The sequence below is a fragment of the Gymnodraco acuticeps genome, unplaced genomic scaffold (assembly GCF_902827175.1).
Source record: "Gymnodraco acuticeps unplaced genomic scaffold, fGymAcu1.1, whole genome shotgun sequence".
Classification (NCBI taxonomy): Eukaryota; Metazoa; Chordata; class Actinopteri; order Perciformes; family Bathydraconidae; genus Gymnodraco; species Gymnodraco acuticeps.
Window position 1 is genome coordinate 925,622 of NW_022990747.1, and position 27,432 is coordinate 953,053.

A 27,432-nucleotide genomic window follows, 5' to 3' on the forward strand; every position below is an offset into this window, starting at 1 on the left:
CTAACTAGCTGTTTCATTTGTTTCAAGTGTTGATTACAGCTAATTTAAACTAGCTGGCTGTTGCTTTTTATTTATTGTACAGACATAAGAGTGTTATTGATCTTTTCATTTATCTAGCCAGAGAAGAAACTTGGGTAATACCCAAACATATCATTCCCTTTTCACACACGAGCAATTGCAGCAACAAACAATAATACCTTAACCTTTTGTGTTTCATTGACGTTTATTTATACCTTTCAGAATCATATTTCAAATATACTTTCCTCCAAAATACTTTAGTACATGACAGCAATATACAACACCCAGCACTGTTTGATACCCCTCTCCCTTTTTTACACATTAAAGGTGCATTTCAAATCTTCTGTTCCAAAAATGGATTGAAACACAGACCGATGAAGGCTATGCTGTCGACCTGACACTCAGCATGTGGACAACTACTGTGACCCATGCACTGATTCCCAAAACGTACTTAATGCGAAGACAATGCTTGTCACAGTGAATTACAATAGTCAGATAAGGCCTAAACAAGTAATATAAGGTATTAAGGCTCATCATTTTGAAGCTGCTTGTTGAAATACCACACTGTCATGTGTCAAAAAAATAGAAGTCAGTTACTTTTTTTGTCCCATAATTTGATCAGAAGGAGAAGTTTACAAAACAATATCAATCCAACAAATATTTTGAAATGTTTTGCTTTTCACCTGTTTTTGGGAAGACAGGGCAAGGGTCACACGCAGCGTTTTGTGAAAAAGGTCATTGCAGTCTGTAAAACAGGGTCGCAAAACACTCATGAGATTACGTAACATAACAGGGAAGCCAGGACTGTTGCCAGCACTCAGACACTGATTGTTTCACATTATCTTATTTCCCACAAACCAGAAAAATCACTATTGAACCTTTATCTATTTGTGTTGCCAGAAGGAAATGTGGTTCTATTGCCAAACTGTTCCTCTCTGTTTTGGCAGCTTTTGCAGTCAAGGAGGGAATAGAGGCTGAGTAGGTCCGTACAGTCTCTTGGACGTCAACTCCAATCAGTTCAAGATAGTACAGATGGTAAACAGTAAGTGGATAATTAACAGTCAGTTTGTCGTACAAGTGTAACTCTACTGGGGCTCAGTAAACAGATGATGAGCATGTACAGGAAGTGGAAAAGTTGCTCTAATGTAAATGACTCAAACAAGTGTATTCTTTATAAGAAAATAAGGAATATAAATACCCTTTAGATGTTACATTTTGGAAAATACTTCTCTTGAGATTTTAAGTAGATGCATTGTGTTATCTACCAGAAAAGAGACAAATGAATTTGTTAATTTCCAGCACTAATTGATGTGGTACACTTTTAGCTAGTTGTCTTGTCTTTGGTCTGATTTTATAAAACAATTACAAACTAGAAGTAAAATCATGTACAATCTGTAGGTGCTTTCAACCTAACCAGCAATCATACAGCGTTGTTCCATCACACTATGTATGCTGGTTAAAAGCCACAGGAAAATATTTTTGTGAAGTTGACTTGGATTCAATATGGTAACACAGATATGTTTTGATACCTTGAACCTCTTCTCCAATACAGATGTATTACATGTCTGTTGTATGCTAACTAACAGCTGTGCTACACATCTCATTGCTCTTAGTTTCAGCACTGTACTGTATGACGATCCGCATGTTTAAGATGTTTGTTTGCTACCAAAGCATTTGACCCCCGGACAGATAATATTATTATTGACAGAAGCTTTTCTTTGCTGTTCATTTTTATTTTATTGACGGATGTTTTTTTGAAACAAATGAAGCACATGATTATCTTGTACTGAAATAATAATGTCAATTGAACTATATGCGATGATTTTAGATATATGAAAGCCTCACATTGTATGTATCCTAGATACCATATGGGCACATGTTAGTGTTGCTACAGGTGTGCTTACACTCTAAATATTATGTAATGGCAATTTCAAAAGCATTTAAATGCTTGATATCAAAACCCAAAAAAGGATGATTGCTTGATTATCTTTAAACTTCCCTTTGGGTAGTCATCACCTGGGAAATACGCAGTGCTTATGATGCCTCAGAGTGGACTGTAGTTTGCCAGAATAGAAGCATTTTGATGATTCATTTGTGCAAAAAAAAACATTATATCGGAGTAGATGAACACAGGTAACAGTTAGTTTCCCAACTTGACATAAACCATTGGTAAAGTGACAATGTGTTGCTTCACCAGGCAACATTATGATAATAACATATTGGTTAGATTATCTGCACATCTGTATGTCATGCCTTGATATTGTGATCTCAGGTAGGTGAAATGAATAAATGTCTTCTTTCACTTTGAACTTGAGCTTAAAGTTGTCCCCTCAAAGTGTGTTTCTTTTCATTTTGAAAATATAACAATGTTTCAGACAATACATCTGAGGTTTCCACAGTATTCTGTCAGTTAATTTGCAGCTGTCGCATGTCCAAATGCAAAAATGACAGAAGTAATCAGTCTCTGTTACCACTGCCATTGAAATATGAGGAAATATGAAGAACACTTTGACAGTAAGCACAATGAAAATGCCATGCACATTAATGCTTCATGACATTTCTAAAAGTTAAACTTAAGCTCATTTAAATACAACAAATATTTTAAAAGGTTTAAAATATTTTCAGCATAACTTTACAGTATATGATTGCAGCATGACAAAGCTACATTGACAGGAAAGCATGTCACTCAAATTCACTTAAGTGGTTGTAACATTCATTTGCAACCTGCCATGAGATGTAAAATAAATGGAGATGGAGCTAATGTACAGGATTATTGAGAGTCTGCAGGTTTCAGAGGGCTCCCAAGTTCATATAATACACCACTGACACTGAGCTTCACAGGTTAATCCAACATGCCTTACGCAGCATTGAGTGACTGAGTAGTCATTGATACAGTTATACTCATACTGTACAGTAGCCACCAGTGCCAGCTTAACAAAGAAATTGCTACTCACACCAAAGTGGAACAATCTATTAGGCACGTCATTTATGTATGTTCTGCACTACTTATGATTGTAAAGCCAACAATACAATTTGTAACAACCACAATTAAGAAAAAGCAACCAAAAAAGTGATCAAATCAATTTGAAATAACATAGACAAAAGTACATATGGTGTTCATGATTGATTCACATGTGATGTACATGGTAATGAAGAAGATCAGCATAACAAGTAGATCACTTACTGCAAAAGCGTAACATGTGAATTTGGAGCTTTCTTGAGATAGGTTCAAGCGTAATGGAGTACATTGAAAAAATACTATCAATATGATTACAATAGCTACATCTTCTTTATTGAACTTTATGAATGATGACTACAATTGTATTTAGAAAACAACCCCTTCCCTTCTGAACTGTCATCTCAAATGCAATCATAAAGGTTTGTATACAGATCTATCGATATGAGTATTGCTTAACTTTAACCATCATATCTATGTTATTATGAAAAACAGTTTGAACTACAGACATTAATTAAACAAAACAGAAAATCTGATATGCAATCCTTGCTGCTAACAATCTGACAGTTTTTTTCACTGCACGGGAAATTCATACATAACATTCAATTACCTGTGGAGAAAGAAATATTCAACTGAACTCACTCTAAGCTCTTTGTGGCCCTCTTCTACGACACCTTGTTTTCCATTTCATGAGAAATAACATGTCCAGCTTTTCAGTTGTGGCTCATCAATCCGGACATGACCAGTAATGATGTCCAGTGATGCGAAGTTCATGGTTAGGGTGCAGAAACGTGAAGGTTGCATCTATCAACTGTGGTTTTCTTTTTGTTTCATCCATAGAGGAGACATGTTTTGAGGCAGAGGGTGAGCTGAGGGCCTGGCTGTGATGTCAGAAAGGACAAAGTGTCTGTGTGTGTCTTTGTGTGTGTTCAGTACGTGCCAATACAAGTTGAGGTTTCCAATCCAGTTGGCTTGGGTCATCCTTGCTTTTCCCTCCTCGTGCTCAATTCTGGTCCTCGATCACGAATCATCTTCTCATAAATATTAATATAATACGTTATTACCCATTCCCTTTGACCCTTCGTTACGCCATGAACCAAAGAACAAAAAAAAGCAAAATATCAAAAACATTGAATAGGTCTGACAAATTGCAACATCACATAATAAGTAGAATAAAACCCAAAGGTACAGCAGAGGTTGTATAAACATTGTGCTTCTTTAATTTCACTTTGTAAAGTCCTCCACTGTCCTAGTTGTGTTTAAGTTTAAACTTTGTTATATTTAATATATATATAGAGATAAATGTACACGTATAATCCGCGCTGAGGTTCATCTCTTGTGGCAAGCGGAGGGCAAGCAGAGAGGCTACCAGGAGCACACTTCTATTTCCTCTGTTTCTGGCTTGTCCTTTTCTCAGCATTCATTTATGTATTCATTCAATCATCAGTTTCTTTCTCTTAGCCCGTCCCTTTATCATTCGTTAGCTCCCAATGTCCCAGAGTTTGGGATCGATGGGAGACAGTCTTGTGAATAAGAAGGCTTTACCCTCTTTTTCTCTCTCTTACACTTTCTTCCTGGAATCCTGTTCCTTCGTTTTATTCCCTCAGGTCCTTTGTCATCTTTGGTAGAGTGTCCGACACTTTGGTGTGTCTGGGGAATAGGGTGAGAGGGGCCGTTGAGGATTGCGGTTTGAGGGAGGGGAGATACATGAAAGGGAGCATGTATGGATGATAAAAGGGTTGATGAAGGAGAGGTAAAGGTGACAAAGTGACACGGATGACATGGATAAAGTGATTCTAATCAGATTAATAGAGAGACAAAGGAGAGAAGGTGAATTGTAACCGTCAAATATCATAATAATATAGTATGTTCACCTTAAATACAGTATGCACAACAGTTGGTTATACTGAGTGTCTGGGGGGAAAGGTTCAAAGAAAGCAGAGGAGGAGAAACTAGACAAAGACTCATGTATGTGGAGGAAAGGACAGGGAGAAGGGTAGAGAGAGAAGTATAAGAGCGTGAGTCAGGGCAGTGTCTGTCACTACAGACAGGGGGTGTCGCAGGAAGTGATCATCATCTGTAGAGTAGCAACAGGAAGCAGGAGAGGCCGAAGGTCAGCCACCTGGCCAATGGGAGTGAGCGTGATCCACCAATCAGAACTATGGACACAGGCAAAATAGAACAGAACAGTTATCATAAATAAAATACTTACAGGCCCCTTGTTTCCAGGTTCTGCTGTCTGTTCGTGACTTTAAAAGGTTTTATAGCCAAGTTCATAGACAGGTACAGATGACACATTCTCCACCAGTGCTGTAATAATAATTACACGCCACCAATCATAAGTGCTTTTCACTCTCTTGCTTATAGTTATTTCTTTATGACAGATAGCGTGTCAAAAGCGTATTCACTTAAATAGCTCAAAGTAAGACATGTATTCTGAATTTTAATGCAATCACATTCAATTGAATATGAGGACATTAAGTATAAAAAATCTATTTCGTTTTAGTCTTTGCTTATATCAGGGGTGCCCAACCAGTCGATCGCGAGATGTGTCTAAAAATAGAACAACAATATTCTGTTTTATCGTTAATGTCCTATAACCTAATCTTCCTGTGCCAGAATAATGCACTTGAACGCATCAAAGCTTTGTGATTGGCCGGCGTGACCCCACGTGTCGGGGCGTGGCTGGTGGGCAGTGCACTAGTTCGCTGACGTTGTCCGTGTCAACAGGAGTGACAGTCCGCACACACACAAGACCGCAATTATGGCAGAAGCAAAAAAGACCAAAATATATCATTTTCACTCCGAGTGGGAGGATGATTATTTTTGTATCTATTCCAATTCAAAGTCCATCTGTCTCATCTGCAATGTGAGCGTGGCTTTATCGAAGAAGGGTAATTTAGGAGCGGCATTTCAAAACAGTGCACGAACGCTAATTCTGCCCTACGCTCCCAAAAGGGGAGGGACCTGAAAGGACAGCTAAATGCACAGCAGTCCATTTTCACCAGGCCCAACAACAAGAGCAAGGCTGCTACCCATCTTATCGTGTCAGTCACGTTCTTGTGAAACACATGAAGTCTTTCAAAGACGGCGAAGTTGTGAAAGAAGCATTCCTGGAGGCTGCCGACGCGCTTTTTGGGGACAGTAAAAATAACAGTAGCATTTCAACAGGTTTTTGATATGATAAAAACTCAAGTTAGATACCGTTATTAATCAGCTGTAAGTTTTAGTTTGTTTTGAACTTATTCATTATAATTATTGTACAAAATGGTATAAGAATGCAAACTTAAATTGATTATAGTCTATTATCAATTCAGGTTAAGAAACTAGTGTTGCTTGCATCCTATTTTAAAGGCATCTACTAAAATGCAACAAAAAAAGGGTTTGATTTTATTAATTTTGTCTTTTTTATTGCACTTTGGCAGCAGATTCCTGTGTAACTTTAGATCTGAGTTGTCTTATTAGTAAGCCTAATTTATACTTTTGTAGCAACACTATTTTTATATAATGGCAAAGAAAGGGTTCAGAGTATTTTCTTTTTTTCCTGTGTCATACAATATGTGGCAGCACTGTTCAATGTTTCTTGAAAACATTACCCACTGTAGTATGTGACGTGTGAATAAACTCCAACTCTGGTTTAGTGTACAATACTTGTATGTGTGTAGATTATAATTAATCGTACGAAGGTCAGTTTTATACAAGTAGAAGTGTGTATTTACCTGGTAGTAGGCTGTGGCTACGCCTCTCTATTTGGACTGGTAGATCTCGGCAGACTGGCAACTTTAAAAGTAGCTCTCAGTTCAAAAAAGGTTGGGCACCCCTGGCTTATAGCCTCACAGTAAAAATAAATAGTTGTATAAGTAATACAATATTGTTCTTCTCTTCCTAAATGCAATGTGTACAGCACGAATCGGATAGAAGGGGCAACTGTCACATGTCATTTTTTTCTTTATGCCTTGTAAACTGCATTTTATAAATAACAGGCTAACCTTGACATTAGATTAACCACCTGCTAAGTAGATAAGTATACGTTAATGTATGTATTGCTTTAGCCTGAGGCAGTCTTTAAGGCTGTCTGACTCACTGCTGAGGCAAGATAAGGCCCTGGTGAGGCAGAGTTTTCAGCTTTGTAACAAGAAGCATCGTTTGAACATTACCAAACCCTGTTACCAATGTGGAAAGCAGGGTTGTAGAAAAATGGATCTCTGTTACGAATCAAAAAAAGGGACAGACCAAGAACCAAGAAAGGGGGGGCGGGGGTAAGTAAACAAGTCAGAGAAACAGAGAGAAGCACCATTGAGTTCAAACTTTGAGATTATAAAGAGAAAAATAAGTTTCAATTGATGTCATCATCACCAATATGAGATGGATGTTTTCTTTGTGATTGTTGTTCTGCAGGTTTTTTTTGTTTATGCCCCGTAGAAGATGCAGTACACTCATCTTTAATGAGGTGTGCTTTTATTGGCAGAAGCTTTTAACTGACAAGAATAACTGCAAATTGCGCATATTATTCATCCAAGATTTCTGATGTATTTTACTTGGTTCAAATCTTACTGTTCCACACACAATAGCACAGAAGAACACACTTATTCTGGTCTTTTAGTACACACTATGTCCTCCCCTTGTTTGCACGGCATTATAAAAATGCAGCAACAAAGAAATTACACAAGCATGCTGCTCAAAGACAGAGTTTCATAAATATAAAGTAGGCATTGAATTAAAAAGATCAATGTGATTTCATATCAAGGGTCTGTCCTCCAGGCAGAAAATCGATATTTATAATAACGTTTTGATCCGTATGCAACACACGTGCAACACACCCACACACACTCACTCACTCACACACACACACATACATACACATTGACATGGTATAGTTTGCGGGCAACAGATCGAAGTTGAACATGATGTTTTACATCTCCCTGTCTTTCTGTTTTTCTTTCCTTACGCAGTCCTTCCTCCATTATCTCTCTCGTCTCTCTACACAAGAAGAAGCAGGACGTTTTATTTCACTCATTGTATGAAAGCGCTACAGATAATACATATTTTGTTCTGTCATGGAAATGGGTTTTAAAAGAAAATGGATTACTCTGGGCATTTATATTGAATATTATATTGCCATGTGTGTATGTTGTGGCCATATAGTAGAGACAGTGAATAGGCAATGTATCCACTCACACTAATCTTAGCCTCTAAACCTGCATCTTGTTGCTGTTGAGCTTGAAATATCCAAACTATCACAGGTAGAAAAACTTAAATGTCTACCAAAACTGGTCAATGTCTGTCCGTCATGCTGAGCTACTTCCTAATAAAAGATGTAGCTGATCACATGTACATAACATACATTAACATGTGCTCACCTTCCACCTCATACACTCTGAACACACAACTGAGCCAGGTGATTTATACAGGCCGAGTAGCACCAAACATGTCAGAGGCAATCATCCTTCATTTGAGGAGGATAGTACGATAACATTCCCCTATGCATACATATAGTTAACCTGCAGCTTAAGTGTGTCCATGCGATGTGAGATTATATTACTAAAAAGCACTTGCGGGTGGATGAACGTATATGGTATATTGAGTGTGTATGCAGTGTGTGGGAGTATCTGAGTGTGACACTATGTGATGTATGAGCTGGGTGATGCTACCAGGCTCACCTACACTCCCTCCACATCCTGTGATATGCAGGGAGCAGCAGAAAAGTTTCATAGTTTGATGTCACACACACGCGCACACACCTATCCATATGACAGATTGCTGATCAAAGCTTTCATTGATGTTATGCGCTGCGTTGTAATTGTGTATTCAAAAGCTCTGCCTCACCGTGCAGTCGTGATTTAAGCTATTTGTCATTCAATAAGCCACTTTCTATCTGTCTGTCTGTCTGTCTACTACGTACATGTATCTATACTTCTATACAAACACCTGTGAATCCTATGAAGGCAGCCTCTGATGACAGCCTGGTTCATACTCACATTGTCCATGCTAAAATGTCCTATAATGTTTGATATTTCATATTGTGCGTAATTAAAGCAAGGCAAGAGTGAGTTTACATTTTCTTCCAAGTCATATTCCTATGATTTCATTGAATCCGTTCTCTAATCCTCATTATACCGCACAACTTCCATGGTGGGCTCAAGACAGATGCATTTGTGTTACTCCAATCGCCTGCCTGATAATTACCCATCTGTCTGCACTGTGTGTCTGTGCCTGAACAAAACCTGCAGGACACAGGCGCACACTTGGAGAGCTCAAGAGCTTTCCTCTTCCTGTTTACACCTTCATCCATTATTCACTTCATCCGCCAGTGTCTTAACAGCAAGATCACACACACATATGCAGACATCATAGACATCTCACAACTGGGAGTTAGCGAAGCAGGATTTTAATAATTTGCTCATTTATTTTTCCAGTATTGTTTTTTTTCCTTGGCTCTAATGTTTTCTTTGTAGTAAAAATAAGACAATTAACAAAACCATGTGGATTCTCACCTTAGGTTGCATGCATACATTCTCGCTTAAGACATACATATGACATATTGCATGCCTCTCCTTCCTGGAAGTTGGTCCCCCCTCTTTTGCTCTACCTGATGCGTTTCCCTTTTTCCCACATTTCCAGATATTTTGGGAGTTTTTTCTTATCCTTATTGAGGGTGTCAGTGGACTCCCTAAAGTGAAGCTACTTGTGTGATATGTCATGTAGGGCTACATGAATACAATTGCCATGATTTAATTCAAAGTAGTACATTTAGATACAAATGAAACATGTTTTACTGTTACTGTGAGTTCTGTACACAGTGACTAATTCCAAGATGAGAAATGAATTGGCTAAAATGATGGTTAAAATATAAGTTGTGTACAATACATAATTGATTATTACTCAGTTTCACAGTTTCTACTGTCCCCATTTCACCTAACAACAATTGCAGTGTGCGATAAGAGAACAGTGCCAACAAGCTATTGTTGTGCTTGTCTGTAAAGAATGCAATGAAGGCTATTATGAGTATTTAATGATGTGTATGCGCCTGTGTGTGTCTGTGTGAGTGTGCATAAGTGCCTGTGTTTTTGTATGCAAGTCTTTCCTGGCAGCGGGCAGCTCTTACTGTAGCTAAACTGCTGGCAGGTTTTAGTTTAATATTCTCTTTCGTCTTTTAGTTCTCAAACCTCTTTCTCTCTCTTTCTCACACTCTCTCTCTCACACACAACATAACCCATGTAGACATACATGCACTCACACGTACACATAGTTTTGGTCACTCTTCATCTTTGACCTTTTCACCATTTCCGTCTCCTCTCTACACCCCTATCCTTAAGGCTATTTACGTATGCCTTGACTCGATTGCATAGACATGCACTGATTCCCTGTAACTCACTTGTTTTTCTCTCTGCTCACCCTACAGGCAGAGTCGACCATCACAAACAGTATTTATAAGTAGCAAAATAGTATTCTGGTATTTTATTTATGGGCAGACAGCTCGGTTTGGCTTGTCAAGCATGTCAGCTGGAGGCACGTCGGGCCAATTGTGGTCAGTTTACGGAGAAAAATACTCCTGGTGGAACGATGTCTATAGCCATTATATGATCCAGGGGTGTCACTCTTTCCTTCACTGCACAGACATTCCTGTCTCACTCATTCTCCACTCATGCTCTTTTCCTCTAAATCCATACCACTACACACTTTATCTCTAAACGGAAAAGTGCAGAGGTATGGGTAATAAAAGGGTAGATGGCTAGCAAAATGGAAGAGGGAAAGTAACGGGATATATTAAAAGTGCGTGTGGACAAGGTAGCAGGTTAGTGTTGTGTGAAACTAGGATAGAGGGGGATTCAAAGTAAATAAATGGATGGAGCAGAGGAGAGACCGCATTTGATGACAAGGCTTTCAAATCGCCTCCATGCTGGTGTCCACTTGTCATCACACAGCACCCACACTGACAAAATGTTCTCTGTGCAACATATTCCCACACCTCTCAACCACTTAAGAAACGGTTTAGTGTCTCATGGTCCTTGAAAATTATATTTCTATAACAATTACCTTCTATACTGCCCTTAGATTTATTTATTTTCATTACAATCAATCATGTTCCAATCAGTTTAATTGAGCTATTTTTCACCTTTTTAGCTAAGTTTGCTGACTTTTTTAAAATAAATTGTATTGGGGGCAGTTATCAGAGATGCTTCTCTTTGTTTCTCTGGGTGTTTATTTCTATCTTACCTGTCTTACCTGCGCTGGATACAGTGTCCTGCTTGCACTTCCCGATGGTGATAGACACGTCGTCAATGGCAATATCCCCCTCGAAACTCGGGCCTCGAATTCCCTCGAACACAATCTATTTTAAAAAAAGATAAAAAGACATCTGTTTAGTTGAAAAGAAAACCGGTGCAATGCTAGAAAAAGGTTAACTTAAACAAATAACTGATTAGGACTGAACAAAGTTACTACAGAAGGGGATGAAGAATGTACATCTTAATAAATATCAATGTGATTCATGTGTTCAGATTTAACACAGGAGCTCAGACTGGTCAAATAAATAATGAAACCTTTTATTCTACCATTATGCTGAAATATGAAATACATGAACAGCACAGTATGCAGGTAGTCAGGTGTGTGCAGTTATAATCTTCAGTTTTGAGTATTTAGAAGTTGCATTCTTAGACCATACTCATTTGTGGCCCTTTAACAATAAAACTATACAGAAGATTCATCTGATGACTTTCACATCTTATAGCCACCAGCCATCTGGCATTGACTGACAGCCTAATTACTGTAGTGTACCAAGGCACCCAGCTAATCAAAGAGAGAGCGTATTCTGTGTGGACTATGAGGAAGGAAAGAGAAAAAACAAGAAAACTTTGTTGCTAAAAAATAACAACAAAAGCAACTCTCAGGACTGCATCTTTTATTGTCTTTTCTAAACAGACCGTGGTGCTTTGTGATGTTTAATTTTAAATATGATTGCCAAAGTGCTTGCTGTGATATCATTTCCGAGGGATATGCAATCCTACATTTGTAATGGCTCATTTGATCTGTTAAGTGGTTTCTACGGAAATGCGCTCCATGCACAGATATTGGTACGTGGGCTTGCACATATGGCAATTTTTTCCATTACCAACTAGCCCCTGAGCAAGGCACTTAACCCTCAAGTTATTCCTGGCATACTGGAGCAGGTGTATATGTTTGAATAAATGTGATGGGAAATACTGTATACTGAATACACACATAACAAGATTGCAAGCAGGTGCATGCATGAAGGGGTGCCAAATGTGCATGAAGGGGTGCCAAATGTGCATGACTGGCTGCACTTTAAGACCTCCATCTGTTAACCTCAATGTGCTGAGCTACAGTATCAACAGAGTATTTAACCCAGTAAACAAGCAGAAGAGACTTGCCATCAATGTATGTGTAAATATATCAAGCTACATGGTGGTTTCAGTTAAGCCAGTTCATATACATGCAAAGGAAAAAAGCCGGACCCAACCACTATTATCTTAGTAAGTGAGAAAATGAAAGCTGAAGAGTGGCGGAGCACACATCACAGTAAACATATTGCACTGCTGGGGCGTTTCATTACCTGTTTTTTATTCTGCAAGTATTGCTGTTAGTGCAAAACAGGGATGTCAGTTTGAAGTATCAAACTGAAATTCATGGGGCAGATACCAAAAACCGAGTCATCACCATAGACAAGCAGCAGCACGACTGTGTGCATGTGGAAGTCATTTCTTGAATTCACCTCTGCACTGTCATCATAAAAAAAGCCAAGTTTAAGGTGAATAAAGGATGACTTTGGGAATTAAATATTATTTAAATGTACAAAGTTAGTAGTTGGATTAGTTAATGTAGCTTTTACTTGAGAACTTTTGGATTTGTTTTAGCCTGCCGTGTTATACAGCACACTGACCAGCACACAATGCAAAATGATGGCTGAAGGCGCATCCTGGCTCTTCTCCTAATCCTCTACGCACGTACACAAGTGTGTATACTACAACCAGCTGAAATAATTGTCTCTGCATTTTCAATTGTCCAAATAAAGAGCTCAATAAATAACATTCATAAAAAGGAGGGAAACACAAAAGTAGTAGCTACCACCTCTTTCCCACCTATTTCCAAAATAAGTCCCAGAGTGATACATCTATTTTGAATGAATAAATATAAAAGAATGGGAAAACCTTGAAGCAGATTGCTTGATGTGGAGGGAGAAAGAGAAGAATGCAGCAGCACAGGCTGGATGGGTTCAGCTGGTCGGCTCATTTGTGCAAAAAGGCTTATTTGATTCGGCAGAGGGTAGCCGTGAGAGAAACTATGAGATAGTAGAGGGAAGCGGCTAATTGGTCAAAACGACATGGTCATCTAATGTATAAATGCATTGGTGCTGCTTCCTCTCTATGTGGTTATAGGGTTACAATGTTATTTGTCCTCAAATGATATTATCTGCTTACATTAGTTTCACTCATAGAACCAGCACAGTACACAACAGGATACATAGCCAACAACAAGAACACATGATTACTCACCCACAGGGGCACTTGCTCCATGCACCTGTTAGCACGTCTGATTAACCAAGTGGTAGTGCTGACGCCGGATAATTAAACGATGAGAAAAATAATTAATAGAAGGAAGCACATAGTCTAACCGTGGCCTTGACGCGAAAGCAAAGAACTACAGCAAATATGACCGTCCTCCAACTAAACAACATAATCACATCTAACATAATGTATTTTGATTATATATCAAACACAATGGCAGAGCATTAAGCAATCCTGCTATGCAATCCGGTTCATTCTTCTCTGGAAACAGTCCTGTGACCTTTTGCTAAATGTTCACTGCTGACAGATCAAGCTGAAGTGTGAGTGGCCAGAGCCAGCATGCCTCACACTTCAACCTCACTGCTGGCACTGAGCTGAGGTGAAGTACATCACAGAGTTTGTCAGCCGTGGCAGTTTGCTTAATTACGACGGAGTATTAGGGCCACACTTAGAAGAAAAAAACCAGAGAGATTTCGAGAATAAAGTCGTAATAATACGAGAATAAAGTCATAGTTACGAGAATAAAGTCGTAATATTACGAGAATAAAGTCATAGTTACGAGAATAAAGTCGTAACATTACGAGAATAAAGTCGTAATTACGAGAATAAAGTCGTAACATTACGAGAATAAAGTCGTAATGTTACGAGAATAAAGTCGTAATGTTACGAGAATAAAGTCGTAATGTTACGAGAATAAAGTCGTAATTACGAGAATAAAGTCGTAACATTACGAGAATAAAGTCGTAATGTTACGAGAATAAAGTCGTAATGTTACGAGAATAAAGTAATAATTACGAGATTAAAGTCGTAGTTTCATAAGTGACTTGAGAAGCGGACTTGGAGGAGATCGTCTCCTTTCTGCAGGAGGAAATGGCTTGTTCTGGCCGACTACATTACATTACATTGCATTGCATTTAGCTGACGCTTTTATCCAAAGCGACTTACAATAAGTGCATTCGACCAACTAGATACAAACTTGAATAAAACAGAATCATATAAGTACATCAGGTTTCATAGAGCAAAAACATTTCAAGTGCTACTCAACTGGCTTTAGATAAGCCAGTCCTTTATTAGTAGCCTATATAAGTGCTTTGTTAGCAATTCTTTGTTAGTCATTTTATTGCTCGAAGTGGAGTCGAAAGAGATGAGTTTTCAGTCTGCGCCGGAAGATGTGTAAGCTTTCTGCTGTCCTGATGTCAATGGGGAGCTCATTCCGATTCCACTACAAGGCTATCGTTCGACTCCTTCTGGATTCAAAGCCTTGATTACAAGTCTCATAGTTTCTTGTGAAACAACAAATCCCCTTTGAACAGCTCGTAGATGTAACCAACGATAGCCTTGTAGTCGGCCAGAACCAGCCATTTCCTCCTGCAGAAAGGAGACAATCTCCTCCAAGTCCGTTTGGTTCTTTCTTCGATATAATAGACATAGTTTCTTTTACAACCTTTTCAAAGTTCTAATACTTATGATAATCTGATGCTGATGTGCCAAAAGATTAAGTATTTCGTTATTTGAGAAACCTAAACTAAAGTACTGCTTCACAAGATGCTCCACATTCCTCATTTTATTGCAGGACGCTGCTGTTGTCTCCTTCTCAAGTCACTTATGAAACTACGACTTTATTCTCGAAATCTCTCTGTTTTTTTTTCTAAGTGTGGCGCTAATACTCCGTCGTACTTAATACAGAATCATGGGAAGAAAAAGTTTTAACTGATATTGACAATAGATTTTTTTGTCATTATTTATGTACAGCTCTCATCCCCTAACCACTGTAAAGTAAATTACTAAAGGAAGCTTTTCTAAAATGTACATGATAACTTAGGCAACTCACTTAGTACTAAGGTTCACAAGACTACGGGGTGGAATTTGTTTTGCCATTGGCCATAAAAGGCTGCTGATATATTTCATGTGTCTGTTATATTTACTGTAATTATAACATTTACCAAATCACAATATATGACAGAAAACCTCTTCGCAAATATAAATCTGAGTAAATTCCCATTTCCTGTCAAAACAGTGTTCAGTGTGTAGGATGGACGGCTTGTGTGTGTGTGTGTGTGTGTGTGTGTGTGTGTGTGTGTGTGTGTGTGTGTGTGTGTGTGTGGTGTGTGTGTGTGTGTGTGTGTATGTGTGTGCGTGTGTGTGTGTGTGCGTGTGCATGTGTGTGTGTACAGATCAAAGGGTATTCAGTAAAGTGTCAGGTTGGAGTTGTGAATGTGTCGTTTTGTTGAGGCTTGTAACCTTTAATGTTCCCATTGATGTGCTGTCCATATACCAGAGGGGACACAGCCATGAGAGAGGGAGAGAGAGAAAGAGAGAGAGAGAGAGAAAGAAAGAGAGATACAGCTTTGAAATACCGGTGCAGCAGAGAGTCGGTGCACACAAATGTGGGTTGGCCTGGTTTCCAACAAGCCCCTCAGGTACCAAACACTGTGAGGAACACCGATGGCCACTGGGTAATCCAAAGAGGAGCGAGTGGGGAAAACAAATAATCTACTACAACATGTTGGCTCTTTTTTTTTTTTACTCAATTGATTTCATGTTATTTGTGTTTTATAAGTTGGTCATAATGAACAACCAGCTTCAAGGCCAACTCACTCTGATTATTTTAGATTTTTGTCAGAAATGGGATTGGCAAACTTGCAGAAAAGAGACAGATGGCAGTTCCATGGAACACTAAAACCATTCAACGATGGTAATAGCCATAGATATAATGACTTACAATGTATTGGTGGAAATACTTTTTCTTCACTGTGTTTGGGAAACCCATGCTAAAGTGTGTGGGTTTCCTTATAGATGCAATGAACCCAAATAAAGAGCAGTGAAGCTCATACAGTGGCAGTTCACATTTCATGAATTTACAACTTGAATATACACAGACAGTAATAATGACCAGCAGGCATACAATTTAAATTCAAATGCTTACTTATCAGTTGGCTTTTATTGTAAACAGTTAACACTGTATATAATAAAAGCCTTGTATTACTGCAAGCCATCGGCTGGGCTGCAGCTCTTTTAGAGAGGCAGGAAGGGAGGCTGTTCGCAAAGACATCATTACTTTTGTTGGACGGAGCACAAAGAGAGGGGGAATGCAGAGACGAGTGGCAGCACCTCAAAGGTCGGTGTATGCAGTGAGCTGTACACAGGACTAAAAAGTTTGAGTTCTCCATGGACATGCTCCAAACATGAAGCATGACTGGAACAAGCATCTATGTGCAATATGCAGCCAATCCTGCACTCTGTGGAACAAGATAACTTCAAAAAGCAGTCCTCTGTGATTTCCACTGAATTAGGTAATCATAGGAATGTTGTTCAAAGGATTTGAGATAATAGATAATGGACACGACAAGGTTATCTTTGTTTATTTTTATGGGGAATTTAGGGTATTGGTTTCCTTAATTGTATAGAGAAAGTTACCTTGGAGTCAAAAATGGTAACTGTTACAATTACAGAAAAAAGCTGGATTTCTGTGTAGAATTTCACTATTATTTTCTATGAATAGCAGTAAAGGGCAAAACATTATAGTGAAAGTTATTTCCAAGCAGGATGGTTCACACAGTTTCCAATTATCGACTTTGAACCTGACTTCCCAACACTTTGGAAAAGATCAAGAGGGGCAGTAAGACAAAGATAGATTGTGCAAGAGTGGGCGAAACAAGAATCAAGTCAATTGTCTACTCTAAGGTAGAGCTACTCATCCCACAGTATGAAGCCATTGTATTGTGTGTTCTGTGGTTCGGGAGGAGCTTTGTCACGTATGAGAAGAAACATCCACCCTGGGGCCCCTCAGGGCAGAAGTCACATTCTAAGGAGAGAGTAATCTCATCATATGGCCTTTCCTTGGATAGGTAAGTCCTATTTAGAAAGTTCAAGTGAATCTGCTGATGATATTACATTACATGTTAGACGCTTTTATCCAAAGCAACTTACATACTCAATAGTGTGGACAATCCCCACAGGAGCAATGTGGGGTGAAGTGTCTTGCCCATGGACACAACGACATACTGACTGCAGTGGGGTTTGAACCTGTGCTCCCCTGATCCGAACACTAACACACTAGTCCACACGCCTCCTCCTGATAAAGGTTCTATGTCGATGTGTCCCACATACACTGCTACATAATACGGATTTATTATCAACGGGAAAACTCTGATCCATAGACTACACTTCGGTACATTTAAGGCCTTGTGAGAAACGAGTCATTTTTAAAAGAAAGCCTACAAAACAAACAGGTGTAGCATTTGATAGACAAGTAACCAGGTAAGGATGTGGGTTTTACATAAATACAATTGCATTATGGCAAGTGTCCAATGTGTTGGAGGCTTGGCCTATAGGGTCAGGATATAGCTTCTGTTACATTGAAATAGACCAGTGTTTTTCTATCGCTTACCAGCATCCAACTTTATGTAATTGTAGTTAAATCAAATGAGCACTGGCTTAACGCAATGTGGTTTGTAATGTTGCGTGACTCTGAAATGATGTGTGGGGAACTGCAGCTGTGAGTAGAGCTTAGAGATACCATTTTTACATTTCCACTACTAGTAGCACCATGAAACAATGTTTTTAAATATTGGTGCCCTGGCTGTTTGAGAAGCACATGTACATGCTCTTCCACTGATTGACAGTTAGAGGTAACACTGCATCAAATGTAGCCAACAAAGACCAGAAAGAAAACCACTACCTAAAAGCAAAAATATTGATGAAAACAATGCACACTTTAAATTAATTTAAAAAAGAGCTTTGTGAAGATTGAATATAAACTGAAATTATGTTGATTTACAAGAAAACTCTGTCTCAATGAGTGGGTTTAATGAATGTTAAATGTGAACTCAGTAACCATCATCACTTGACTTTTCCATTTCAAAGGGTTACAGGTAATTTACATATAGTTGAGAACTAACCATTTCTTGTGACTAATCCTCACGCAATATTCTGTCTCTACTGGATTTTAATTTATGTAAATAACAAATGAAAATGTTTGCCAATGTTTGGATACGGTTTTGTTGTCAAGAGCTGCCAAGCCTTTCATCATTCACTCGTGAAAATACAGTCCTAGTCCAATTGTTGACCTCCCAGCAGCCAAAACACAATTGTTGGTCATTTGTAACATTTGTTTCCTCCTCCCCATAAACATATACCAAGAATGCAGCAAGCCATAGCAACTGGCAACATCACCTTAATAGAACCATTCTTTACAATTGTAACTTGTAGAAAAGAAGCTAAACAGCACAACAACAGCAATTGTGTCAGGTAATTCCCATTGTCAACAGCAGACAGCTCAATCATTATTATTGATTGTGAGGAAACTAGCAATCCCCAGAGATAGAGAAAGATAGAGAGGGAGAAAAAGAGATGGATAGAAAAGGGGGGACAAACAACAGCAACAGAGGACGGTGGTAAAAGAGGCAGCAATAACAGCTGAAAGGGAGAGGCTCAAGAGAGACAGACAGGTAGTAGAGACAGAACCCTTTCTTATTTCATTTTGTCTCCTTGGGGTTATTGATACACAACAGAAAGTTGCAAAAAATAGCTGGGATCAAGACTGCATGCCCTGTACATTATTTAACAACTCTATTTGTTTCACAGCAGCTGTTGTGTGTGTTTGTGAGCGAAAGTTGAACAGAGAGCAAAGTGAAGAACTGAAATAACTCTTTAAATTATTCTAAAAGTTAAACAAATTAATATATATTTTGATGAATTTTCTTTGTGATCAAAGTGTTGCTCTCAACAACTGAGACAACTCATTATCTTAAATCATTTTCTGTCCTAAGATCAAACAGGTAAAGGATGGTGCAGGTGACATCAAAATGTAAGAAATGTTGACAGAAATATTTAACCACATCTTCAGAAATTATGCTCTAATTAAGGCATTTCTTTTACAGGCTCCAGTAGTGAACCGCAGTGGTTTTCAACACAGCGCCATTATTACATAGGTCTTCCTCTAACAAGAAAACAGCAGGAGATTTCACTGATTAACAATAATTCCACCACATTCAATAAGCTGGAGACATTTTACAGCAGATATGTTGACAAAACATATCAGGAAAAGCTTGATACACATGTTTACAAAAGCAACATTGAGTTTTTCTAAGAAGCCACCACAGTGTGCCATCTTGAGGCCTCTTCCGGGGCCGAAATCGCGTCATTTGCAGGAAACAACGTCTAAGGAACCTTAATATTTAATAAAATATGAATATTGTATATCCATATAACGAGAAAAAACTAATTTAACTGATCTTTTTCATTTTTCTTTTTAAAAAAAACACACAATGCTAACAGTGACCCTCTGAATTAGCCCCGAGCGAAAAATGCTAACCTATTACTGCACCGAAAATCACTCCTAGCTCCCTTATTACGTATCCTAGCTGCACATCCAACACATTGTTTATGATCGTAAAGACACAGAATCTAACGGTGCCCACCTCAAGACTGAAAGATACAAACTCGCGACATTATCAACAAAAACGTACATCAAAATGTGTGGCGCTAGGTAGCCTAAAACGCTAACATGGCTTACCTAGGTCTTTGTCTGGTCAAAACTGGTCTTCAATGGCATTAAAACGATAAAAACGATGCTGTAGTTAATCCATAGGTTAATATCCGATGTGACTGTGTCCCCTTTGAAATGTTCTGATAATCTATAAGCAATAAAACTGCAATTCCGTTTTCAAATATCAGAGCAGCGATATTCCTACGCTCTGAAGCAAGATTGCATGTGCGGAGACGCAACCTTTTTTTAACATGAGTGTGTGCGGGACGATTTCCCTTCGATTATATTGGCTCTAACGGTCAGGAAGAGATGTCACAAGGGGGGCCAGAGATATGGAAAATCCACCCAAATGGCCCCAGAAGACGTTGTTTTTGCTAAATCTGTCTAAAAAGGTCAAATATCACTTGTTATATGTTGTACTTTGGATTACTAAAGCTTTTAGTCCACTAACCCATCATCCAAGGTTAGTTTTCACTATAAGTACAAAATATTCTTTGGACGGACACTATAATTTACAGTTTTTTACCATGTTCAATCTGAATTTTCTTTAAAATAAAAAACATCTATATAGATTCTGACTTATCTACATCCAACTCACAGGTTTATCATTACTTTGAGAACAAAGATTATTAATGTAACCCTTTTAGAAGGGAAGATATGGTCATTTGTTCTGGGAATGTCATTTTTGAGCCTGAAACCTGAAAAACAGGCTTGGGGCTTAACAGGTCTAATACCAGAACAATGTTTCTAGATTACCTATAAAATGAGTAACATATGCTGTAATGTTGGTAATAACATGTCCATAACTGTTTTTTTCGTGCTATGAAATTGCTTCTTTGAAAAAGGCTAATTTGTCCACAGTGAATTTAATACCAACCCATTGCTATAAAAAACACATTTTCAGGATCCACTTGTTCTAGGATACACACACAAACATGTGATGTTGTTAATGTAGGCATGGCCGAATGTGAGTTCAGTGCATGCAAGCACACATGAGAAAGGGAGAGTGAAATGAAAACTTGGTCATGTATAAAGCAATATTCAGTTGCCAAGGAGACAATCCCCCTCTTGCATGCATCCCTTCTCATCTATCCATCCATCCTGCCCCACCTGAGTCACGATACAAATGGGGGATGAATATTTAAAATGCACTGATTAAGTGCTTTATTGATGAGACGAACACACTTTCATGTGTCTTATTCCATTTTACTCACACAGCGTCATTATATGTTTCATGTCTATAAAACCTCCTACCTTGCTCACAAACATATGCATGGTTCTCCTCGCGGTCGCTTCCTTCTTGACTGTATCATCTATTATCAGAAGGTGAAGGTGTCCAGACCAATTAAGCTGCCTGCTTTAATGCTGCATAGCCACAGTGTTGGAAGGACAATTATTTCCCTGTTGTCTGTCTCTCCTGAGTGTGTTTATACTGTACGTTGTATGTTTGTGTGTAGGAGTGGTGGGTTTGCAAGCATCTGCACTATGTGTGTGTCTATCAGCACATATGTATGTTAAGTGGGGTTGGCAGTTTCTATGTATAGCTCTTAATGGTTTTGCACAATTGGTCCTTAGTCTGTGTTTTACTCTTTGGCTAACCTTGGACTTTAGTTATGACATCCCCTATTTCAAATGATAAAACACTGAAACACATAAAGACTTCAGTCTGCTTTAGTGTTGGAATATAAATTATTGCTATTAAACCACCTCATGTAAACTTAAGTGAAAGTTTGACGGGATAAACTCCACTGGATAAAATCCCGTAATTGCAATGTACTATGTAACTTGATTTCAATCCTTTCAGAATCCTTTTTTATGAAAAGTAACATGTTTTCACTGAATGTAACTAAGGGAAACATCTGAACATAAACAGTGTTGTGAGTATAATCACATACACACACAAACACAAATACACACAGACACCCCCCCCCACACACACACACACACCTCTTTAAACATCTGCTTGGTAGCTCATGAAGATATTTCTTTTAAACGGATAATTATATATTTTTTCTGATCATTATTGCGTGTTGCTTTCCTTAACTTACACACATGTTGTGTTGATGGCCATGCTCTTGTTTAATTACAACTCTTAATATACTGAATAATACTAGTTTTTGGTTAGACATGACCAACCTGCTGTTTCTACCATGAGGTGCATTGGGAACGGTTGCTGGATATCCGAATTTTTTTTTAAGACAAATATTTAACCATTCACACTTTTTGCGCCCCATATCCAAACACTTAGGATAATTACATCGTACTGTAAACTAAGTATGTTTGTGTTTGTGCAGCAGTTTAAAAGTTTTGTCTAAGATACTCGTTAACATGCAAATACAATAAAATCTGCACCATCCAAGGATCCCTAAAATATACTGTAAGCCCACTGTTTCCGACTTAATTTCCCCTTTAATGGTGAAAGAAACATGGTGTTGCAGAGGCATAGTTAATGAAGAGCAAATGCAGCCCCTAGCGAAGGCCTTCAGCCCACATTCATCATGGATACAATTTCCCCCATGCACGTACAGAGAGTATCTGGAATCATTACAACACAACTAGCAGGCATCCCCTGCTCATAAATAAGCCTGTTAATTGACCTGTCATAGCTAATTGCTGCAGGGGATAGGAGACTAGTTTGTGTTTGTGTGGGTGTTTGTGTGTGTGTGTGTGTGTGTGTGTGTGTGTGTGTGTGTGTGTGTGTGTGTGTGTGTGTGTGTGTGTGTGTGTGTGTGTGAGTATGTGTGTGTGTGTGTGTGTGTGTGAGTGTGTGTGTGTGTGTGTGTGTGTGTCTGTGTTTAAAAAAGAGTTGTCTGTATGTGTGCATTTTTGTGGATGTGACTCAGTGTGTGTGTATGTAAATGTGTTTGTGTGTAAAATCTTATACACAGATATATGGACAGAAGAGGTGTGTGTTTCGGGGTGATTGTATGAACAGTTGAGGACTCTCTTTGCTGGGTTTGTTGATTTTAGAGCCATTAGTAATCAGCCTTGAGACAGGGACTATTTGAGGCAAACCAGCGCAAGTATCGACCCAAATGGTCAGCCTGTCCCACCACAGGGCAAGAGAGAAAGATACGCAGAGATAAAGAGACCAAACAGAAAAAAAGAGAGATATTGAGAAACACACACCGGAGGATAGAGGCACGCAAAACCAAACCCATCATCATTTTTTGCCCACACTTTTTTCCCCCTCTCTGATGGGTTGTAAACTTGCTGAGGCACACACATATAAACACACAATTACAAAGAGACATGGTGAGTTTGAAAAAAAAGGTGGGAAATGAGTGAGAGGAAGCATAGTTTACAGTCAGAAAGAAAGACTGAGTCATAAAGTTTACTCGGCCACATCCCAACAGGAGAGAGCTTACTGCAAATGCAGCTGCCATAGAGCCAGAGGGACTTCAATGATGTGTCAACAGACAGTGCTCAAACACAGGCGCTGGCTCTGTTATGTCTCCCAGTCCATTTTCTCCCACAATTGACTGAAACTGTATAGTGGACTTAAACCTCTGATAAACTTGCATGTAAATATTATAGTTCAGGAAGGTTTTATCCCACAAATTTGATAAGAATTTAGATAGGAGACCTGGTTCATATCGGTTTGTAAATACTTAAAACCTAGAAGCAACTTCAGTAAGTAAATATTCTTGTATCAGCAAATTAAACATGGCAGTCTAGGAATGGGCGCAGGTGTAAGCTCTTTGTATTGTAATATAAATATTATTGCAGTACATTGGTTCCCATGATGCACCTGTGCATTCAGACTGAAATCATAGAAAAATGCAAGGAATGTCAAATCTGAAAATGGACTCTTGTAAAATGACCTACACTCCGCAAAAATACTATATGCACTGATCTGACTGTCTCTATGCTAATAGGGATTCTGATACTGACTCAGGGTATTGGTCGATTCAGAGTACCGATGATACCTTTGCTCTCTTTCCCTCTTCACTTTAAAACTCAATATCTCTCAAAGTGGAAACGACATGGATCATTGCTGATGTTGTCACTTGATGCTGTAATTACACTTCTAGTCTTGTTATGCAATCGAACACCCTGTTTGAGCTTGGAAACTTTCACATCTCTAAGAAAATGGTAAACATAACAATGTTAGGGCTTTTGAAATTGTGTTGTTTCAATTTGTAATGACTTGAAGTAGAAAAGTACATTTAATTTGGCTTACCTGATTTATTTACACATTTGTATTTGTCATATTCTTTTTGATGTGTATCTACAGATGCCAATGGGTCTAATCGGTGTGAAACCTTGTTCTCCACCCTGAGATCAGCACATTCTTGTAGAAGCGAATAATCCTCTGGTTATATGGATAGGCTTGGTGCTGAATGTTCAGTCAAAGGCCCTAATTTATCAATACCTCCCTCAGTACTAAAATGTCAAAATATTGTACCAACATTTATTTAATAAAAGAAAAAAGCACCCAAGACTCTCATTTAAAAGACTGGGTTTGATTTATATTCTTCATATTTTACATTGACTTCATTGGTTATATTATTGTCATACATTTGTGTGGCTTGATATATAAGAATGTGATACTATTGATTCCAGTGGGCAAACTCTCTCATTGCTTCCTTCCTGAGACTCAGATGCCTGCCAACAGAGAGCTTGAGTTCTTGATCTAACCTTTCCACCACTCCGATGTGAACAACTTAAATGTATTACTTTATGCCTCAACCAAGAAAAGAAAAAAATATATATTTTATATATCTGGTAACTCTGACATTACTGTATAGTCAATAGCTCAGGGGTCTTAAAATAAAGTCTGAATTTGATGCTGGTTCTTTGGAACTTTAAATGTCATGTGGAGAGACAGTTTCTTCTAAAACATTTATAAAAATTCAAGCAAAGTTTTAAATTCTTTTACAATTCCCTTGATTCTCAAAAGCCACCAGAGTATAAACCCTGATATATCTGGGCTGCAGTGGAGGCGTTGGGGAAAGACACAAAGGAAATGTTTCAGATGTGAGAGAGGATTACAGGGAACAAAAAAGTGTGTTATTCCATTTTTCTTTCTTATTTTACTTGGAGCAAGTCTTAGCAGACCTGACAATGCTGTCTCCACGTGGTAGAAATGTACTGTCAAGAGGCGAGAGCTGGAGGGTTATTCTAATTCAGCGGGTGAGGTCTTTCAACATCTAGCAAACAGTACTCGACTCTCAAAAGTTGACCAGGTCATCCCTTTAAGCATATCTCAGCAGCGTGGGTGCAAGTGTGGAGAGAGCGTTACAGCTGTAAGAAACCTCTTATAGTAGGTAACCGTCCCTATGCTGTTCTACGCATTTTTTTAATGACAGACTTATTCCTCAATGTTATGAAAATATCACTCGTCACCGGCTTGAGCTTCAATATCAGGATACATGTATTTATTATCCTGTATTTATTAGTCATCACACACAGAGCTGCATGGGACAAATAGTTCCCAGAACAGTGTCCTTCCCATGCTTATATACAAGAGAGGGTGTTATTCAGTCAGATGCAGAATACCGGTTCAAAGCAGTATTCTGTGCTTAGTTCAGTGCTTACTAAGGCCCACGTAAGCAAAACACACGACAGTCATATGTCTATCTCCATAGAGGCTGAATCATCATGTTAATCATTGTCACATAGATCATATGCCTAAAACAGTGTGTCCTGACGCTCTTCTAGGTAATCATACATCCTGTCATGCGCTACTCTGATATTGGAAGAGCACATTCAGTATTTTCCCAAAACTTAAGCATTATACTGCTCCATTATACTGCCAAGTACAAGACATGTCTTTACTGCCATATTGTTGTTGGGAAGAAAAGCAATCGCCAAGCTTTTACCTGAAAGGGTCCACTGGGGCTGATGTCAAAGAATGCTCTCCTCCAGTCCGGGCCCTGGTGACCAGACTTCGACCAGGCCACCGAGTCCACAGAGGCAATGCTTCTCACTCTCAGAAGCACATTGAGGGAGCCTGTGAAAGATAACCACACATGCATGCATAGGCACACACAGCCACACACACAGAGTACAGATCATTAGAAACTGTAGTGAACTGTCAATGAGCTAATAATTCTGAGCTGCTGTATGTTAAACTGCTTCACGTTTTAAGATTATTGAAATCCAAACGACAAAACATTTGCATATATTGACCCACATTTAATGACTTATTTCGACGGACTTCAACACATATTTTTATCTTTTAATTCAGAAAGAAACACATGTTGAATTACATAATAAACAGTGGACACATTAATGAAATACATGTATGTTGATCTGAGCCATGTAATCAGTTCAGATGCTTCAATCCCAATTATATATACCTATTATATACTGTACACCTATTAATCAGCTTTATTCAGATAAGTATGCAACTCATGATAGATCTTACCGTACGTAATGTTACACTCGCGAGAGAAACAGAAGATATTTGATTGTACTTTCATCTCAGTGAAACTACACCATGTCTTAGCCCTGCCACAATTTACTGTACAAGCGGCTAGCTCTTTTCTTTCTCTGTCATTCGCATAAATCTACCCAACCCAAATAGCCCAAGCTGATGTCAAATTTTCAACATTAAATGTCAGATAGAGAATTAAGGATTTTATTCAGAAAATCCAGGGGACCAAGCTCCAAGCAGCACATACTCTGCTAGAATTGCATTTGAGCACTACATATTTCAAATTGCATTTACTTTTATGGTCAGAATCAAGGCTGTGCCGTGGACGTGATGTCATTTATTATAGCAAACGGTAACAAGTGCACTGCATGTGGTAGAGTGAGGCTTTAAGGTCAGATACTATGTGGATGACATTTAGGTGGAAATGAAATGTGGATGAGTACTGATATGTCTCGAACTCTCCATTGACAGTCCAGTGGATAGTTTTATTTGTACAATAGAGCAAAAGGACAGCCGCCAGTAGGAAGGAAGAGAGGAAGTCAGAGAGAGAAAATTATGAAAAGGAGATGTGGCTCATTTTGTTTAATCTTTTGTTAGTTTATATTAGACACATCACTGTCACAGGATGTTTGGTAAATCCTTAATTTATTTTTGTACTGTCGACACATGATATAAAAATCAATTGTCTTGAGTCCTGGAAACAATTTAGAGAGAGTGGCACCATTCGAGGCATAAGGACGTGATCCAATAGTCTCCCTCTCTCTCTTTTTTTCTCTCTTGGGTCTGTAAGGTGTGAGAGAGCAATTCATCTTCTTAACGATCCTCAGCCAGCTCCTAATTGGAACATTAACCAACCACCAGTCTCTTAAACAAACACGCAGACAGGGGGAACCGTATTGGTGTATTATATAGTGTGTGTGTTATCTAATGTACATGTGTGTGTGTGTGCACATAAAGATGAGTATGTTCATGTGGCTGTATGCTTGCGTGTGAACACAAATGTTTGTAATTAATTTGTGTGTATGGATATCTTTCAGCTAATGATCTTCAAACCTTCTTA

General features: G+C 38.6%; 1 protein-coding gene across 2 annotated transcripts in view; it reads right to left on the reverse strand.

The window, feature by feature from the left end:
* Positions 1–216: 216 nt before the first annotated feature.
* LOC117556709 (MAM domain-containing glycosylphosphatidylinositol anchor protein 1) overlaps positions 217–27,432 on the reverse strand; it is a 198,876-nt gene continuing 171,660 nt past the window's right edge. Inside the window, exons 16-18 of one of the 2 annotated variants that reach the window (XM_034232201.1) lie at positions 25,816–25,946; positions 11,201–11,306; positions 217–5,133 (exon numbers count right to left, since the gene is read on the reverse strand). In XM_034232201.1, the coding sequence (XP_034088092.1) occupies positions 5,048–5,133; positions 11,201–11,306; positions 25,816–25,946 (323 nt within the window). In that variant the 3' untranslated portion in view covers positions 217–5,047. Of the gene's footprint in view, positions 5,134–11,191; positions 11,307–25,815; positions 25,947–27,432 lie in introns of both variants that reach the window. The other variant, XM_034232200.1, reaches the window with a different exon arrangement.